The sequence below is a fragment of the Myxine glutinosa genome, chromosome 4, assembly GCF_964187855.1.
Source record: "Myxine glutinosa chromosome 4, kmMyxGlut1.1, whole genome shotgun sequence".
Classification (NCBI taxonomy): domain Eukaryota; kingdom Metazoa; phylum Chordata; class Myxini; order Myxiniformes; family Myxinidae; genus Myxine; species Myxine glutinosa.
This window is the reverse complement of record NC_136264.1, coordinates 176,466,467-176,487,249: the sequence shown is the minus strand read 5'-3', so window position 1 is coordinate 176,487,249 and position 20,783 is coordinate 176,466,467. Positions and strand designations below refer to the sequence as shown.

Below are 20,783 nucleotides of genomic sequence, written 5' to 3'. Positions count from 1 at the left end.
GAAGCTTACTACACAGGCAAATGCCCTCTCCACCTAGTCTTTGTTGACTATAAGAAGGCGCTTGACTCTGTGAACCACACACTACTGTTTGTGAAATTGCGGGATTTTGGTATAGAAGAGGATGTGATGCGACGGCTTGAGGAACTCTTCATCAATTCAAATGGTCAGCTTCGTTGGAAAGGCCGGATGACAGACGAGTTTGAGACGCCAGTTGGAGTGCGACAAGGCTGTCCATTGTCTGCTACACTCTTCAGCCTCTACACTGAGTGTCTCATGTGAGAGTGGTATGAGTGCACAGCACAACTAAGGGCACCAGATGTAAGTGGTATCTCCTCAAAGGAGATCAGATACGCCGATGACCTGGTGATGATGGTGCTATGCAGAGCTGATACAGAAGAGATGCTTGCTATCTTGGGCAACATATCAGATGGGTATGGGTTAGTCATCCAGACTGGCAATATGGAATACATGGTTGGCCAACCAACAATGGATGACAACACTATCACATACTGCCTGATACCAATACCCCAATCCACATCTTTCAATACCAGGGCGTGTTGATCAACCACACTAGATGACAGCAAGAAGGTGCGAATGCGAATAGGTATGGGTAAATCCACCCTTCGGCGGTGCAAATACCTGTGTTCTACCCATGTCGGCTTAGAAACAAAGGTACAGCTTGCACAGGCACTAATCATGTCAAGAGTACTGTATGGTGCCACCACATTTTAATTAAAGGCAACCGACATCAAGCGGTTAGATGGCTTCGGCCGAACCACCTGGCTATACCTGCTTAACATCAAGTGGCATGACCGTGTTACAAACGAGATTCTAATGGAAATGATTGGAGACCGATGGTGTCTCAGCAGTAGCAATGTGATGGAGCACAAAGCAGCAGGGCTGGGCCATGTGACTAGGCATGGTGGATTTGCATCAGCTGTCGTGGATGGTTTTCTGGAGGGATGTCGTAGTTCGGTAGGCCGACTAAAGATGCGTTGGATTGACACTATCCGAGACTGGTCAGACTGCAATATCACTGAACTTAAAGCAGCAGCGCTGGAAAGATGGGTTGTGTCAAAAGCAGCAGTAGTGGTTCCAGTGTTGTATAATTTGAGCAGGTGACCACGGGCTTATATGCCGGTATCGAATTATGATGATGTTCCTAAAGAAAGGTTAACACCCATACTTTCAACTACGTCATTCACAATACCTTTCCCGTATCGTCTTCCATCACATTGAGAACATATCTTGAGGTACTTCACATCACTATTTTGTTTTGTCTTTCTCCATCACCTGCTGCTATTGTCATCAATATCAGTTTTGTAAATCCTCTTCAGAGGATTAAATATTGATCCTGATGAAATATGAAGTCAGGCTGCAATTTTAGCTTTCTTGCAGAGGGCAGGATATGTTCCTCCTGGATATTTCGGTATTTTTCTCCATCCATTTTACCTTCTATCCTGACAAGTGCCCCAGTCCCTGCTGATGAGAAACATCCCTATAACATGATGCTGCCACCACCATGCTTGACAGTAGGGATTGTGTTCTTTGGGTGATATGCTGTGTTGGATTTTGCATTTAGGCCTTAAAGTTCCATCTTTGTTTCGTCAGACCACAACATTTTTTGCCACATGGCTTCAGAATCACCAGAGTGTATTTTTTTTTGCATACTTCAAATGGGATTCAAGCTGGGCTTTTTTGAGTAAGGGCTTCCTTCTGCCACCCTACCGTAAAGGGCAGAATTGTGGAGTACTTGGGATATTGTTGTCACATGCACACAGTGACCAGTCTTTGCCATAAAGGCCTGTAGCTCTTTCAAAGTTGCCATTGGCTTCTTGGTGGTCTCTCTGATCAGTATCCTCCTTATTTGGAGCATCCAGCTGCATCCAGTGTGGAGGAACAGCCTGATCTAGGCAGGGTCTTCGTGGTACCATATGCCTTCCACTTCTTAATGATTGTCTTGACTGTGCTCCAAGGGATATTCAAGGCCTTTTAAATATTTTTATACCCATCCCCTGATCTGTGCCTTTCTACAACTTTATCCCGGTTTCACCTTGTGATACTTTCACCCCTGCGCTCCGGACGTTGTTGGTGATGTCACTGAAGGTTGTTTTCAGGTTTTCTTCACAGCTCTGATGATTTTTCTGTCATCATCTGCATTTGCATTCCTTGGCCGACCTGGCCGTTGTCATATTAACATACATATATATATATATACATATATATCAATAGACAATAGGGGGTGAGTTGCTTGAAGGATGAAGTGGGACAAATCGTTGTGGACCCAGATGGAATTAAAGGAAGATGTAAAAGATATATGGAAATACTGTTGAATGCAGAGAATGAATGGGATGGCAACATAGAGAGTAACCCAGTTTTAGGACCGGCAGAGAAGATAACCGAGAAGGAAGTTGAGGAAGCGATAAAAGCAATGAAGAGTAGAAAAGCGGGAGGGCCGACAGGAGTTGTGGGAGATATGTTGAGGGCAGTGGGAAATTGTGGTGTGAAGAGAATGACAGAGATCTGCAATCTGGTGGTGAAAGAAGGTCGCATTCCAGTGGATTGGGAACTGAGTATCCTCGTCCCTCTATACAAGGGGAAAGGTGACCCTCTGGACTGTGGCTCGTATCGAGCGATAAAGTTATTGGAGCATGGAATGAAGGTATTGGAAAGGGTGTTGGAGAGGAGGATAAGGAAGAAAGTGAAGATTGACGAAATGCAGTTTGGATTTATGCCAGGAAGAGGAACGACAAACGCGCTTTTTATTGTGAGGCAGTTGCAGGAGAAGTTTATGGAGAAGAGGAAGAAGTTGTTCTTGGGTTTGTTGATCTGGAGAAAGCATTCGATAGGGTTCCACGTGAAGTAGTGACATGGGCATTGAGGAAGTTAGGAGTGGAGGAATGGTTGATCAGAGTAGTGACGGCAATGTACAAAAGAGCGCGCACAGCTGTAAGGACGAAGGACGGGAACAGTGGTGAGTTTGAGGTGAAGGTGGGAGTGCATCAGGGGTCGGTACTAAGTCCACTACTATTTGTAGCTGTGATGGAGGTGCTGGCTCAGAACGTAAAGGAGGGTTTACCGTGGGAGTTGTTGTATGCAGATGATCTCGTGTTGATTGCAGAAAGTATGGATGGACTGAAGGAGAAGATGAACAAGTGGAAGGAATGTATGGAGACAAAAGGTCTGAAGGTGAATATCAGAAAAACGAAGGTGATGGCAAGTGGTAAAGCATGTGGTGAGGTGGAAAGAACTGGCAAGTGGCCGTGTGCTGTGTGCAGGAAGGGTGTCGGAGTGAACTCCATTCAATGTACAATGTGCACTGAGTGGGTTCATCAAAAATGTAGTGGTTTGAGAGGGTCATTAACAAGTGTGGCAGCTACATTCAAGTGTAAGGTGTGCACAGAGGGAGCTGCAGATGGAGGAAATGTTGAGTTGGATCTTGGAGAGGGCGTGAAGCGGGAAGGTGTGAAAACATTTTGTTACCTTGGAGACATGCTGAATAGAGAAGGTGGATCAGACTCGGCAACAGTTGCTCGAGTGAGATGTGCATGGAAGAAGTTTCGGGAACTGAGTGGCGTGCTGACGAGGAGGGGAGTGTCATTGAAGCTGAAGGGAAAGGTGTATGCTGCATGTGTGAGAAGTGTTATGATTTATGGGAGTGAGACATGGGTAATGAACGTAGAGCAGCAACGAAGGCTGGAAAGGGTGGAAATGCGAATTGTTCGGTGGATGTGTGGAGTATCGTTGAGAGAGAGGAAGACAAATGATGAATTGCGAAAGATGATGGGAATAGAGCCTGTGATGGATGCTGTGAAGAGAAACAGGTTGAGATGGTTTGGTCATGTGTTGAGGAAGGATGAAAGTGACTGGTTGAGAAGAGTGATGGAAATGAATGTAGAAGGAAGTAGAGGATGGGGAAGACCGAGAAAGACGTGGCTAAAGATGGTGGAAGAAGAAATGCGGGCAAGGGGGTTAACAAGGAGAGATGCAGAAAATAGGGCAAAATGGAGAAGATTGTCATGGGGACCGCAAGGCGAACCCCCGCTCTTGCAGGGAAAATGGCCTTAAAATGCCTGTTGTTGTTTGTTGTTGTAATAGACAATAGCCAGGTCGGCCAAAGAAGACAACTGGAGGTGTCTATTTATACCGTATACGATGGGCACTTACGCACTGCTGTTTTAAAATAACTCGTTTAACCATGCTCTGCGATAGTTGCATTTATTTAATCATTTTCAAAAAAAATATTTTGTATGCGTATATCTTTACAAATAAATTCTAGGCTCAATTTCCCATACACTTCTGGTCCGGCACACACTCCACCAGGGGGAGATATTTCAGCTCCATACATAGCCACATATGTGATAGATGCATTATAGGAAGAATATCATATATATATATATATATACACAAAGAATTAAGTTAAGCACCCCTACACAAAGAATTAAGTTAAGCACCCCCTAATCCTGTCCTGAACCTGAACCCCCTCGAGCACGTTTGGGACATGTTGGGACGACAAATTGCGAAGATGGTCCCTCCAATAGCCAATCTGGATGAATTGGAACGTGCATTACATCGGGAATGGAACAACCTGCCACAGCAACGCATACGACGGCTTACAGGGTCTATGAGACGTAGGGTTGAGTCAGTGATCCGATCACGTGGGTCCTACACACGTTATTGACGCAAAGATCGCTAGAGGTCTTCTCAGAACAATGACTGTACGTTAGAAAACATAAACGTCATCCACACTGTCCGTGATGGACCTATAGCTCCATACTTAAATTGAGGTGAAAATATGCCTAAAATTCCCAAAAAATTCCACCTTAAATTATTCAGAATAAAATATTGAAAACGGCATGATTGTTATGTTTTTATGTGACCATAATATCACTTCTCCAGAAAATATAGCAATATCATGGGTATATTACACTGTTTTGACGACAACAAACTTGTAATGTGCGAGGTTGTAAAAAAACGGGGGGGGGGTGCTTAACTTAATTTTTTGTGTATATATATATATATATATATATATATATATAAATTATATATATATATATATATATATATATATATATATGTAACTTTAAATATATATTTCACTATTTACTCATACATACCACAGCTACAGCATCAGAAGAAAGAATTTCATCAGGTGTGAGCACTGCACAGTATGCCACATTTATTGTAACATACAGCACAATCACAATTCCCATGGAAATGGAAATCGCTCTTGGGATATTCCTGAAATACACACAATTGAATTTTGTAATAAGGGATAAAATACGATTATTAATACATTATTACATAAAATATCAAATTTGGTGACTGTAACAAGGTATTAATTGACAACTGCTTATTCGATTTTTTTCCCCTTTTGTGTCACTGTCATTCATGCTATCTCTCATATTTTGGTTGGAATTGTGTCATTCTTCCTTATGAACAAGTGCAAGTTCCATGTAGGGTTGTGGTCAAATGATCTTGTTCTGATGCAGAATTTCAAAATGTTCTTGACTTATTTGTTTGCATTCACGTCAAGGCCCGTGCCTGACCAATGCAGATTTTCAAAGTTGTTGTACTCTAATCAATTCCTTATAGATACAGTCGTATGAGTATGGCAAGGTATGCTGCAGTTTTGTTCAAAACATCTAAATAAGACACCGTTATAAAGCACATGCTGCATATGCAGGCAGGCCAAAAAATGCATGCAGGTTGGGAAGATTTATATGAAGTTTGTGTATGCTACCAATACCTTCATATAGCATCATCAATGGCATACAATACAACTTAATATTGCCACTCCGTCCCAGTGTGCTGGAGCTTACGGGACAAATGTTCACCTCCACTCGTTCATTCCTCCCTTTTTTCCCAGTTGAACCAACTTCCACATTCTCTTCAATCTCATTCTTCGCTCCAAGTCTTCACGATAGCTATTCACCACCAGCTCAGACCATCCCCCATCCAAAAACATGATGCTTTCTATACTGGTGAACATCTCTCGCACCCTTCCCACCTCCCCAATTTTGCTTCTCTGTCCATATTATCCACCTCCTGCATTCTTCCAGACTCCTCAACACTCAACAGTACCCAGTACCTGCGCATCCCGTCTCCATTTATTTTGTTATGTTATGTGCTGATCCATTCTGTGCTCTAGCTCTTCAATGAGCCTCGACTCTGTATACAAAATAAATGTGTAAAGCGTGATGACACATAATGGCCTACTCTTGTAAAAGATACTGTGTGATCGTTGGTGTCATTCAGACAGCAAGAAGCAATGTTACAACATAACTCAGGAAATAACATGGCACAGATTAAGGAATGGCATAATATGAAACTCCAATGTTGAAAATAGTGTTATTGTGTTTTGCGTGTCGTGTAAATTAAGGAAAGGTAGTATTTGTGTTTGAAAATCCTTACTTGTTGGGGTTTTCCACTTCTTCAGTGATGAAATTCAAATAAAACCTAGAAACTCAGAAATACTGTGGTGATGCATCAACAAATACAACACTGCGATTTGTGTTTTCAAACAAAATGCAAGGAGTAGTAACAAAAGGAATTCTCCCAATCAGGTAAGATGACGTTTGATGTAAAATTACTTAGGTGTTCCATGCATAATATTTTCATGCTACAACACTGAACTTTTTTACATTTTCAATTTAGTGATTTATTGATTTGGTTCGGGAGGTGTGTGCTGCATTGCCTTTTCATAAGATAGCATTCCAGGGTCCATCCCAAGATGCTTTAAGAGAATTAACCATTAAGTGTAGACTGGTGTCAGATAAGGCCAGGTAGGTGATGGTGATTACCCACTCTACATTTGTGGGGCCAATGTTTTGATTTTTCATGACAATCCGATAGCAACATTGCAATTATACTTCGACTATTCAATTTCCAGAATATGACAATCCGAATAATTTGTATTAACTCCTTCAACTGGCTTTGAACTTTCTAACTCTGGGGTTTTTTTTTATTGGAATAAAATAAAATTCACGACACGATTTTACCACAAGGCCACCTGCATTTAATTGCAAAATCATTAAACCTACCTCTTTAGGATTAGCTACACTTGTACCATCTGGATTGATATACAGTATGCTTGTCATCCCAAAAATGTCCTCAATAGACAGAATTCTTATTATAATAGAGCAAACGTATATGGTGATGATTGTATGTTTATTTGTGACCAAAACGTCTTCTTCTTTAAATAAAATTAACACCCAAAACACAGTCCGTGAACTCTTAATTACGTATTTGTGTTATTGTGGTTCAACTGGGAACTCAGACCTTTGACGACCCTTTAAGTCCCCCAAGACCCTTAAGACCAGCAAGACCCCTGAAGACCCAAAATACTCTTAAAGACTGCAAAGATCCAAAATACCACGAAGACCCTTAAAGACCCTAGATACCCAAAATACCCTTAAAGAGCCAAAATACCATGAAAACTTAAAACACCCTGAAGACCCAAAAGCCCCTGAAGACCCAAAAGACCCCAAAGGCCCAAACAACACCCCAAAGACCCAAAATACCGTAAATGCCCAGAGGATCCAAAAGACCCTGAAAACACAAAAGCCCCTGAAGACACCAAAGACCCAAAATACCCCGAAGACCCAAAAGACCCTTAAAGACCGAAAATACCCCAAGACCGAAAATACCCCAAGACCCAAAATACCCCAAAGGCCCAAAATACCCAAAGGACCATGAAGACCCAAAGGACCATGAAGACCCAAAATACGTTGAAGACCCCGAAGACCCAAAACACCCCGATGACCCAAAATACCCTTAAAGACCCAAAATACCCCAAAGGCCCTTGAAGACCCAAAACACCCCGAAGACCCAATACACCCCGAAGACCCAAAACACCCCGAAGACCCAAAACACCCTGAAGACCCAAAACACCCCGAAGACCCAAAACACCCCGAAGACCCAAAAACACCCCAAAGACCCAAAACACTCTTAAAGACTCTGAAGAACCAAAATACCCCAAAGACCCTTAAAGGCCCAGAGGATCCAAAACACCCTGAAGACCCAAAAGACCACAAAGACCCAAAACACCCTGAAGACAATGAAGACCCAAAACACCCCGATGACCCAAAATACCCTGAAGACCCAAAATACCCTTAAAGACCCAAAATACCCCGAAGACCCTTAAAGACCCAAAACACCCCGAAGACCCAAAACACCCTGAAGACCCAAAAACACCGCAAAGACCCAAAACACTCTTAAAGACTCTGAAGAACCAAAATACCCCAAAGACCCTTAAAGGCCCAGAGGATCCAAAAAACCCTGAAGACTCAAAAGACCCTAAATACCCAAAACACAGTGAAGACCCAAAACACCCTGAAGACCCAAAAGACCCCGAAGACCCAAAACACCCCAAATACCCAAAACACCCTGAAAACCCAAAAGACAATGAAGAACCCGAAGACCCTTAAATACCCAAAATACCGAAAATACCCTGAAGACCCTTAAATAACCCGAAGACCCAAAATACCACAAATACTGAAAATACCCATACAGGCCCCAGAAGACCTAAAAGACCCCGAAGACCCTTAAATACCCTGAAGACCCTAAATACCCTGAAGGCCAAAAACACCCCGAAGATCCAAAAGACCCTAAAAGACTCTGAAGAACCAAAATACCCCAAATACCCTTAAAGACCCAGAGGAACCAAAATACCCTGAAAACTCAAAATACCCCATAGACCCAAAAGACCCTGAAGACCCAAAAGACCTCAAAGACCCAAAATACCCTGAAGATCCAATTTTGGCCGCTCTCCACCACCATCCACCCATCACCATCCACCCCCCCCCTCCACCATTCCCCCATTTCCCCCCACGATCCCCAATCCACCATCACCACCACTAACCCCCACCCACCACTCCCCCCATCCCTCACTCCCTGGGAAAGCAGACATAGTCAAACATGCCTACCCCTCTGAAACAACGTGGTGAGGCATGCAGAGCACACCGAGTCACGCTAGTACTGTTAACAAACTTTATTCATGTCAGATTATCCTATGTGTCGGAACAAAAGCAATCCCTCTTATTTTATTACTCACTAAATGTAATTACAATGAAAATGAGAACTGCGAGCAGTGATGATAGGCTTCCAGGAAAAATGCCTGCCATACCACATGACTGATGATATCATCTTCAATAAATTTTCCTAATGGATAGTTTATCATATCTGTAAATTTTGGTTTGGATCGGTTAAGCGGTTCCAGAGATATAGATTTTCATTTGTTTTGCTTAAATCCAAGATGGCCACCATACCATGTGACTGATGATGTCATGTTTTGCAAAAACGAAATCTTCTTGTGTAGTCAATCATAAGTATGAAGTTTTGGATTGATCCGTTGAGTGATTCTGGTGATATAAATTTAGAAATATTTTTTCCTTAAATCCAAGATGGCCGCCATACCACGTGACTGATGCCATCATAGTTTACAAATTGTTTTCCCCCATCAGTAGTTGATCATCGGTATGACATTTCACATTGATCCGTTAAGCAGTACTCCAAAAAAGTTTTTTTTTTTTTGCTTAAATTCAAGATGGCGGCTAAACCACAAGACTGATGACATCATAATTTGCAAATATTTCCCCCCCATCGGTATGTAAACAAATGTTTCAAGTTTCGTATCAATCGAATAAGCGGTTTCGGAAAAATTGGGTTTTTTAAGTTTTATTTTTAAATCCAATACGGCCGCCAAACCACATGACCAATGAAGTTTGTTTTGCAAACTTTATCCCCATAGCTAAGCGATCATATTTGTAAAATTTCACATTAATCCGTTCAGCGGTTCTGCAGAAGATGTTTGAAGTTTTTAATTTTTTAATTTTTTATTTTTTGTATACAAGATCGAGGTTCGTGAAAGAGCGAACATTAATCACACAGAAAGACAAACAGACACATAAAACAAATAACATCGGGAGCGGTAGACAAGATGGGGAGAGAGGGGGAAGGACACAAACACATATGAGATCATAGGCAATGGCAGCCAATGTAAGTCAAAATTGCAAAAACAAAATTTGTGATGCACTAAGTTACATTGGCATCTATAATGAGTTAAAGTTTCGTATAACTAGCTCTAACGGTTTTCTCAGAATCGCCTCCACAAATTTAGTGAGAATAATAATAATCTTTACAAGAACAATAGGCTTTCAGGGAGAACCTCACTGGAAGCCTAACTAGACAGTTCATGGAGCACGATACCCCAAGCATTGTTTAAGTGTATACTTCAATCTTAATAAAAAATGATTTTAAAGATCGTTTTTAAAAATCCGGAAGTTTTAGCGCTATCTAAGCAGTGTCAATGTGTTATACACCACCCTATATAACATGTCCAAGTACCGTACTGCAAAACTACAGGTTCTTGGAAGTATGACAGACGATTTGTGTTCCACAGTGTTCAAGTATATAATTCAATTTAAATAAAATAAAGATTGTAAAAGTCAAATAAATAAATAAATTCCTGGTTTTACCGCCGTTTTACCCAGTGGCTATTACATCAGCATCCTGAGAAATTATATTTTCCAAAGAAAATGTCACCTTCCCGTCAAAATCGTCGACTATGCTGTTGATGGTACAGTTTCTGCTTCTTTGCTTTGTGAGGACAAATGGCACCCATTTTGCGAGCAACGTTCTTTCCCCCAATTCATCAGTAAAAATGCAATTCTCCATTGACGTTCCTGAATTCCTGTTCCTGAATGTTGCAAATTTTGAATCGTGATATGCCAATTTTTAAGGAAGAGTTTGTTATTAACAGCAACCTTTGTGCTCACATCTTCTGATGGGATGGATCAGAATTTAGGGCAATCCACCTAACAACAGACAGTGGTGTAACTTGGTTGTCCAACTTCGACTTTGATCTTTGAGCTGCAATTTGCCATACGCAAGAATAGAATCTGATGGAAGGCCTACCTGAATGCAGTCCATTGTGCACATCTTCCTACCCAAGAAAGGATAATACCGAACACCGAATGCTTCTCAATTGAGGACATGTTGGGAAGAATTGCAGAATTATTTTGGTGAGTTCACGTGCAATTATTTTCTCTATCAGAAGAAAAATGCTTTCTGCAACGGCCATACACTTGATACTAGACCCCATTATTTAAACTCCTGAAATGAAACAAATAGTATGAGATATAGTTGAACTTTAGTGGAGACATCAGTAGATAATGAGATAGTATATACGCAGGTAGGTTGAATACGTAGATGAGATAGTACGTAGAATACGTAGATGAGATAGTATATACATAGAGCAGCAACGGAGGCTGGAAAGGGTGGAAATGTGAATGGTTCGATGGATGTGCGGAGTATCGTTTAGAGAGAGGAAGACAAATGATGAATTGCGAAAGATGATGGGAATAGAGCCTGTGATTGATGCTGTGAAGAGGAACAGGTTGTTCATGTGTTGAGGAAGGATGAAAGTGACTGGTTGAGAAGAGTGATGGAAATGAATGTAGAAGGAAGTAGAGGACGGGGAAGACCGAGAAAGACTTGGCTAAAGACGGTGGAAGAAGACATGCGGGCAAGGGGGTTAACAAGGAGAGATGCAGAAAATAGGGCAAAATGGAGAAGATTGTCATGGGGACCGCAAGGCTAACCCCCGCTCTAGTAGGGAAAATGGCCTTTAAAATGCATGTTGTTGTTGTTGTTGTTGTATATACGTAGGTAGTTTTGCGATCACCGATACCTTTTACTTAAAAAATAAGTTGACAACTTTTTTGTGATGACCCTCGAATATCTATCTAGTAATGTTTTTCTTGGTATTTGTCAATAAGAGTGTTTTCTCCACTGGCACAATTCCAATGGCTCCGGTTTATGAGCCAACACTGATTTGTTTTGAGCGATGGCAGTTTTTGGAGCCATGTGCAGGAGGAGCTCTGCCGGTTCGGAATCATTGTTGTTGACTTTGTTGGGATCTTCAATTTTTCTTCTTGATGTTTGATTGTGCTGCCTGCCTAATCCAACCACTATTCGTTTAGATGGTTAGTTTAGAGATGCCTCCTTTGGCTGTGAGACAAATGATGCTGTGACCTCTATATTCTCCACCGTGACCTTCCCGTACCATTCTAGATAAGCACTGCTCTCTTGTCTGATCATGTGAGGCAAGGTCTATGGCGCCGGATTCAATTAATTCTGACCACTGAAACATCTAATGGTTCATTCTTCAGATCGGGACGTGGAGATTCAGTCAATCCATCAGCCGAGAGTTTCTCTCTGCCTTCATGCTGGTTCATCCAGAGATGAAGAGGTGATAGTTGAATAGGAGTGCCAGTTTACTTATTTAGAAGCTACTCTCAGAATCTTTGCAATCTCATTGAACAGAACCTGCTGTTCCAACACACAAATGAATGGAATCTTTTTCTGCCATTGTTGTACGCAAGGAGGAATGGGTGTGAACAGCAGAGAGGGGGTGGAAGGGGGTTAGGAGTCTCGACTCTTATTTTTAATAAACCAATTTAAAGGCAAAACAAGAGGAAAATCCTCAATTTCAAGGAAGTCTTGCATGTCTGTTTTTTTAGGCTTTTGTTTATTCCCCCCATAGTATGCTTTCCCCTTCTGTTCGTTTGTTTATATTTGTAATTCCACTTTTATATTTTGTGGTGCAATTGCTTATGAAAAGAGTTAGTGTCGGCAATTTGCTGCTTCCATGTTTGGTTTTTGTGGGTTTTTTTTCTATTATTTTGATGTCTGAAAACAAGTAAATTCTCTTTTAAATAAAATTTAATGACCTACCAGCCAGCATAAGGAAATAAACCATAGAAGATGGCCAGAGGGAGACGCATTGGCTCCATTTTCGTTGGTAGGAAAGGGCCTTGCAACTTATCAACGTGTCCTGTAGAGGGAGGCATTGAATGCAAATCAATATTGTCAGTCCTTTTGTTCAGTTAACATTTTTTGTGTCAGAATATATAACTTTGTTAAAACAATACTTTTCGACTCAAATCTCCAGGGACTTTAACCCTTTGTTTACCGACAAGACATTAAAGTCTGCAATTGCTACAAGAAGCAGTGACTTCTACTATCTGTTGGGACTTCTCAGTGCATATAGATGGTTAACACAAATAATTTGCAATTCCAGGATAGCAATACCTCATTTGTGATGAGATACTAGAAGGATTTACACTTACTCAATATCTGTCTTATGGTTGCGAGTTAAAATTTAAGGCAATATAAGCCAGTGCAGTAGATGGTGCATGTGTACCGCTCGCGATGTAATACAGTCCTGGAGCAATGATGCCCAACATAGCAAGAAGTTTGATGACCGTCATGGTGTTCTGTAAACGCACCGTCCAGGTGACACTCGTGCTGTTTATGTACATTACGAGCACTGCACTCAAAACAGACATGAGATCAGACAGCTCCTAAACAACAAATCGTTAAAAAAAAGTGTGGCAATATATTTATTATTTAAATTTACATTGCACTTTCAGATGTTTACTCATCTTTCAGGTAATATAGGAAATCAATAGTTTTGGAGACGATAGTTTCAACTTAAAAATCAAGAAACAAGCTTTATTGCTGTATACCTGCAGTTGTGGTTCTCGAGTAATGAAGATTTTTGGAAGGGAAAGATGAAAATGAGATAAGCACATCTAATCATATAACTATAATGATGTAATGCTGGTATCTTTCATTTAGCTGCAAACAGGCCTTTTCATAATAAGCATCCAGGCCTTACAAAAACCTAACTGACTCCTATCTCGACATTCCTGACGAGTGACATTAGTTACCCCATGCACGCAAAGTGAAAAGCGGACTTAAGTAATAGGTTCACTTCGGTCTACAAATGTCGGTGTATGATCGACGAACCACTTGATTTAAATTTAATGTCATATTTTGAACACGAATCAGAACAGGAATGGGAAAACAAACCTGTAGTTTAACAGTACTTTGGATCTGAATTTGCCCGATCGCAGCACAGAGAGGATTGAGATTTTAAAAAAAAAATTACTCTTTTTTTCATTTTTTTATACAAGATCGAGGCTCTTGTAAGAGCTAACATTAATGACAAAAAAAAACGGACACATAAGACGAAATAAAGGGAGCGGGAGACAAGATGAGGAGAGAGGGGGAAACACACACGTACAACCTTTGAGAGCAGGGACATCGGGAGATCTGTGGGATGTAGATGGCTTGGGGGGAGGAGGCGTGGGAAGAGGGTTGGGGGGGGGGGGGGGGTGGGAGAAGTATAAAACACATGGACACTGCTAGGACTTCCAGGAAAGAAGACGGTATTTCAGAAAAGTGGATCTGGGGTGAATTAACAGGGGTAGAAAAATCAAGGTTTTGGATGGGGGAAGATAAGAGATGGTGGTGAACAGCTGTTTTAAAGACCTGGAGGGATGAGTGGGATTGAAGAGAGCGAGGGAGTTTGTTCCAGAGGCGGGAGAAAAGAGGAATGGAGGAGTGAAGGTGAGCAGAGAGTCTTGATTTTGGCAGTTTTACCATAAGAGGGTTGCATGCAGATCTTGTGCGACCTGTAGGAGTATTTGGGGGACAGAGCCCAGAGAGAGCTGGGGGAGCAAGGCCAGAGAGGTGTCGTAGAAGACAGAAAGACCACCAACCTGCCTGGGGCGAGTGAGTGAAAGGCCCTCAGAGTTAGCTTCATTGCGGGAGATTCCAATTATTCTGAAAGCTTTGGTTTCAACAGCGTGAAGCCGAGCTAGGTGTGAGGCAGGAGAACCAGCCCATAGGGGAGAGCAGTATTCCATTGAGCTGCAGATGAAAGCCTTGTATGTGGTGAGGAGCTCAGGTGTGCCAAGGAAAGACTTCACACGACGGAGGATGCCCAGTCGGCGACTGGTTTTGGAGGCCAGCTTGGAAATGTGTTTTTCCCAGGAAAGATCATGGCAAATTGTGAGACCCAAGAGAATGAGTGACAGAACTTATTGGAGAGGATTGTTGAGAAAGTAGATGGAAGGGTTGTCCAGACGGTCTTTTCGGAGAGACAAAGTGAGAGTGTGAGATTTGTCAGGATTGAAAGACATGTTTACGTTAGGTCCAAAACTTCAATTCCGTGACCATTTTCTGGCTAGTAAGGTTTGACGATTGATTTGACTTCTATTGACATTTTATAACAAAAAAAGCCTCTATGTCCCTCCCAAAAATCCCGGCATTTTTCGCCAGAGGCCCGAATCCAAGATGACCGCCGGCACTATCTTGAAAAATTAAGTTTTGAACCAGAACACCTAGAATCACGTACAAAGACACTTTTTTGGGTAATTTGACCACGAGGATTCCGAATCTGACATTAGTTTGACGTTATGACATTATTTTGACCCAGAAATCCAAGATGGCCACCATCCAGTAGAGCGAAAATGCAACTTTTGTACTTAAACATGTTAAAGAAACTACCTCCATAAGGATATCTTGCAGTAAAGTAATTGATGATTGCATGACAAGTAAACTCATTACACTTCAAAATAAGCTATTTTTAATAGCTGTGACTTGAACAGTTTTCAAATGAAGTAATTAATCAATATGACCTTTAATTATATGATTAGTCAGAATCAGAGCATTCTGCTTCACTAGAATCTGAATCATCAGATTCCGATGAATCTCCCCGCCTTTGTACATCATCATCTCGCTCCTCATTCCCCTCCTGGCTCTCATCTTCCTCACTCTCTTCAGCTGGCCCTGGTGCATCTCGTCATTAACCAGGCCATGACATATGATAGTCTCCTTCTTCCTCTTGATACAGAGCTTTCTGGGCAGCTGCTGCGAGATGACTGCTGCCGCGACATAGGCATCGGTATCAGCGGTATCAATGACAACAGGGCCACTGTAGCCTGATTCACACAGAACTGTGTAAGCAGAAAAGAGGACAGTATCAGCCTCAGACTGGTCAAAGCTGTAGTTCTCCATTGGTTGCTGGGTTGACAAATTGGTGCAGTGGGAGCCAACAGAGTAGACAATCTCTGCATCAACACTCTCTGCAAGGTCTGTCAGGTAGGTGCATATCAGCTTTTGCATCCGCCCCTTGTTGCTGACGCTACATAGAAGTGTTTTGAATGCTTGGGCAGAAGGGCAGGGGTCATTCAATTTCATGTAGGTGTTGGGTATATGTGCCTTACCCTGTACCCGCAGGTCTCACTCGTCATCTTTAGTAGAGTATGGTGTGTCATATGGGTCATTCACACAGAAGATACTGTTACGGTCCGCGGATAAGGATGTTGTTTGCCGAGCGAAGGCACCGCGGCTGAACAGTTGTTCCCCGACTAAACCCGATTCACCCAAACGTTGGCCGTATCGCGCCACAGATATTCAATGTGGAAAAGACTAAGACGACGAATGCAAAGAGGAAGAAGAAGAAGACGTACAGAAGAGTAACGGGGTTTATTATTATTTACACACTGTTACATATTTATGTGAATGTATGTGAATTACTATTCAGGTCTTTGCTTATCAATGTGTAGTCGATTAAGGGTTGTTGTGATTAAAGGGTCAGGAGCCCTTCTGGGAAAAAGGAGACCGGAAACGGAAGAAGAAAAGACACGAGGTCCGGGAGAAGCGACGATTCTTCTTCTTCCTCACCCAGCTCTGACGAGAGTTGGGATCGATATTGAGCAGCGTGGAAAAGCTGCGTTCCCAAGCCCATCTGGCGAGAGGAGTTACCGGGATGTGTAACTACCCTTTTGACACGTCAAGTTGCCGTGGGGCCGTGCACAGACCCAGCGTCCGGCACAGTTCGCCGCACCGTCTACAAGGACGCGTACGGGTCGCACTTTGGGGCCTCGCGCGCGTTGCAAGCGGTGCTTGCTTTGCCCGCTTTGCTTGGCCAGGAGGTGTGCGCTGCAGCCGTGGTTCCCGGTACGGTACGTGCCCGGTGGAAGCACGTCCGCCCGGGGTTCGTTCAACCGCCCGTGTGTGGCAAAGCCGCCCATAACCTTGTTCAGGAGGGGCCCAGAGACATTGTGAGGGACAGAGACCAAAGGGGTCGTGAGTACCCAAGGGGTCGGGAGTGGAGAAAGGGGACACACATAAATAAGATGGCCATCTTAATCATCTCGGGGATTGATTGTTGATTGTGGATTGTTGATGGTTGTTGATTGTTGATTCCTTGGGGGAATATATTATTGATTACTCGGAATCCTTGGTGTGGGGTTTCTTATGGACTGGAATTCATCTTGATTGCATTACGAAAGCGTATAAATCATATATCATGTCCACTTCTCCCTTCGTTGACCTCCACACCCCTTCTGACCTCACTGACTACTACAACCACACTCTCTCCTCCTGCCTTGACCAACTTGCGCCTATAAAAACCAAAACAGTTTCTTTCACCCATTCTGCTCCCTGGTTTACCCCTGAACTCCGCCTGATGAAAACTCGTGCTCGCCAACTTGAAAGACTCCGCAATAAAACAGGTCTCACAGTTCACTCCCAGGCCTACAAGGACCACATACAACACTATAAAGATGCCCTCTCCCGCGCCCGCTCCGCCTACTACTCTCAAATTATCCACTCTGGCTCCGGAAACCCAAAAGCACTCTTCTCTACAATAAACAAACTCCTCAGCCCCCTGAACACCACCATCCAGTCATTCACAATAGACAACTGCATCTCCTTCCTTTCATTCTTCCAACCCAAAATTGAAAACATCTACAACAGCTTGACCACCGCCGCACCCGCTCCCCCTCAAACCACCTGCCCCCCCTTATCCTGCCATCCCCTGTCTCAATTCTCCCCAGTCTCCCCTACTGACCTCTCTGAACTCCTCATCGGAATGAAAACTGCCACCTGCACTCTTGACCCCATCCCCTCCAGCTTTGTCAAGGCCTCCCTTCCTGCTCTCTCTCCACTTATCATTGCAACAATAAACTCCTCCCTGTCTACAGGCATCGTCCCACCATCCCTCAAAATTGCTGCTGTTACCCCATTCTGAAAAAACCTGGACTAAACCCTGACACCCTAAATAACTTCAGACCCATCTCCAACCTACCCTTTCTGTCAAAGGTTTTGGAACGCGCTGTAGCCACTCAACTCAAACATCACCTCTCTGCCAATAACCTGTATGAAACATTCCAATCCGGATTCCGCTCCAACCACAGTACTGAAACTGCTCTCCTCAAAATCACCAACGACCTTCTCCTCTCCTCTGACGCTGGCAACCTCAACATTCTCATCCTCCTCGACCTCAGCGCCGCCTTTGACACCATCGATCACACCATCCTCCTCACCCGACTTGAAACCACCTTTAACATTACCGGCACTGCCCTCTCTTGGATTAAATCATACCTCTCTGACAGACGTCAGTTCATCTCCATCAATAACTGCAAATCCCCTACTGCTCCCCTCCCCCAAGGTGTCCCCCAAGGTTCAGTTCTTGGCCCCCTCCTCTTCATCCTTTACCTGTCCCCCCTCGGTCACTTAATCCGCCGTCATGGTCTCCAATTCCACTGCTTCGCCGATGACATCCAGCTTTTCATCTCCACCAAGTCCATCTCCACCGCCACCCACTCTATCCTGACAAACTGCATCACTGAAATAAAATCCTGGCTTCAAATCAACTTCCTCAAACTTAACTGTGATAAATCTGAAATAATCATCATTGGCCCAAAAACGCTCACCAAGTCCACCCATAACTTTGCCCTCAACATCGACGGTTTCCCAGTATCCACCTCCCCTCACATCCGGAATCTTGGCATCATCTTTGACCAAACCCTCTCCTTCGACAAATACACTAAACAGATCACAAAGACAGCCTTCTTTCACCTGAAAAACATCGCCCGTCTCCGTCCATCCCTCTCCTCCGTGGCTGCAGAAACCCTCATCCACGCCTTCATCACTTCCCGTCTGGACTACTGCAATAGCCTCCTTTATGGTTCACCCTCAACAATCACCAATAAACTCCAATACATTCAGAACTCCGCTGCCCGTCTACTCACCCATTCCTGGACCCGTGACCACATCACCCCCGTCCTTTACAAGCTTCACTGGCTCCCCATCTCCCAGAGAATCCAGTACAAAATCCTCCTCTTGACCTACAAAGCCCTCCATAACCTGGCCCCATCCTACCTGGCTGACCTCCTCTCCAGACACACTCCCACCCGCAACCTCCGCTCTGCTGGTACCAACCTCCTGACCCCCCCCCATCCAGACCAAATTTAGATCCTGGGGGGACAGGGCCTTCCCAATCGCTGCTCCCACCCTCTGGAACTCGCTACCTCACACCATCAGAGACTCCTCCTCACTCACCACATTCAAAACATCACTCAAGACCCACCTGTTCAACACTGCATTCAACATTTAACCCACAGCATCTAACCCCTGACTATCTCCTCTCCTTCTCCCTCCTTTGTGCTTTGAATATTTCCCTATTGATTCTTCTTTTTTTGCAATTGTTTTTATGTTTTGCTATGCATTATGTTTTGCACTCTGTCAAAGCGTCTTTGGGCTTCCTGAAAAGCGCTATATAAAATAAATGCATTATTATTATTATTATTATATATCTTTCTGGCGGGGTGCCTCCCACGGTCTGGGGGTCACCGAGACCAGGTAGTTACCGGGAGGACCACGTAACAGAATTGGGGGCTCATCCGGGATCTAAAATTGTATAAAATAATAAAATAATATTTTTATTAATTACAATTTATTAATTAAGTATTAATTGGTAAATTTTTGGGGAAATTGGGGTAAAGTCTTGGGTGAATGTTAACAGGTGTTAACGATAGTCACCATGGCGTTTGTGGCACAGAACTTTGCGGTAACACCGAGTGAGGCACAGTTCCGAGCGTTACTAAAGTCGGACCTCTTGAAATTGGCCAAACATTTTAACTTGGAGGTCCGAACTAATGTGAGGAAGGCAGAGTTGCAGACCACGGTGATACAATCTATGGTGGGATTAGGAACATGGGACGAGTTAGCCTGGCAGTGGCTACCCGAAGAACCAGAAGACGTTGAGCTCCGGAAACTGGAGTTGCAATTACGGAGCCAGGAACGGATCAAAGAAGAAGAAAGGAAACCAGAAAAGGAAAGAGCAGAAGAAGAAAGGAAAGCAGAAAAGGAAAGAGCAGAAGAAGAAAGGAAAGCAGAAAAGGAAAGAGCAGAAGAAGAAAGGAAAGCAGAAGAGAGGAGAGAAGAGAAACAAGCAGAGGAAAGGAGAGTGGAACGAGAACTTCAGGAAAGGTTAGAAGGGAGAAAAGCAGAGGAGAGGAGAGCTGCAAGGGACCTCGAAGCAGAGGAGAGAAAAGCGGAAAGGGAATTAAAGGAACGTGACATGGAGCTTCAGCAAGAAATTAAATTCAAGGAGCTGGATTTAATGAGAGAACGGGGAGAGGTACCACCCTTGCTGACGGGGTCGACACCTCGCCAGAACACCTGGGATGTGGGCAGACATGTGAGGCTGGTTCCACCCTTCAGTGAAAAGGAAGTCGCTAAATTTTTTCCACACTTTGAGAAAGTGGCTCGACAGTTAAACTGGCCGGAGGAGGCCTGGACCATACTAGTGCAAAGTGTGCTTGTGGGAAAAGCTCAAGAGATTTATTCGGCGCTACCAATGGACCAATGTGCAGATTATGAGGTATTGAAGAAGCACATCCTCAAAGCCTATGAGTTGGTTCCGGAAGCTTACCGGCAAAAATTCAGGAATGCCAGGAAGAGGGAGAGTGAGACCCATGTGGAGTTTGCCAGAGTGAAAGAAAACATGTTTGATCGGTGGTGTGAGTCAAAAGGAGTCGGGAAAGACTTCGAAACATTGCGTGACTTGATCCTGGTGGAGGAATTTCAACAGTGTGTCCACGAGGACATCAAAGTGTACCTGCAGGAAAAGAAAGTAC

At 43.4% G+C, this 20,783-nt stretch overlaps 1 protein-coding gene across 6 annotated transcripts in view; it reads right to left on the bottom strand.

Moving 5' to 3' along the window:
- Positions 1-20,783, bottom strand: part of LOC137425505 (cystine/glutamate transporter) — a 126,219-nt gene that overhangs the window by 25,602 nt on the left and 79,834 nt on the right. For 4 of the 6 annotated variants that reach the window (XR_013623250.1, XR_013623252.1, XM_068114011.2 and 1 more), the window contains exons 4-7: positions 13,208-13,333; positions 12,739-12,838; positions 6,415-6,459; positions 5,118-5,241 (exon numbers count right to left, since the gene is read on the bottom strand). Coding sequence is in view for 3 of the 6 variants with exons in the window: in XM_068114011.2 (XP_067970112.2) it covers positions 5,118-5,241; positions 6,415-6,459; positions 12,739-12,838; positions 13,208-13,333 (395 nt within the window). In the remaining 3 variants the exon portion in view is untranslated. The remainder of the gene's footprint in view (positions 1-5,117; positions 5,242-6,414; positions 6,460-12,738; positions 12,839-13,207; positions 13,334-20,783) is intronic. The other 2 variants (XR_013623251.1, XM_068114010.2) reach the window with 1 other exon arrangement.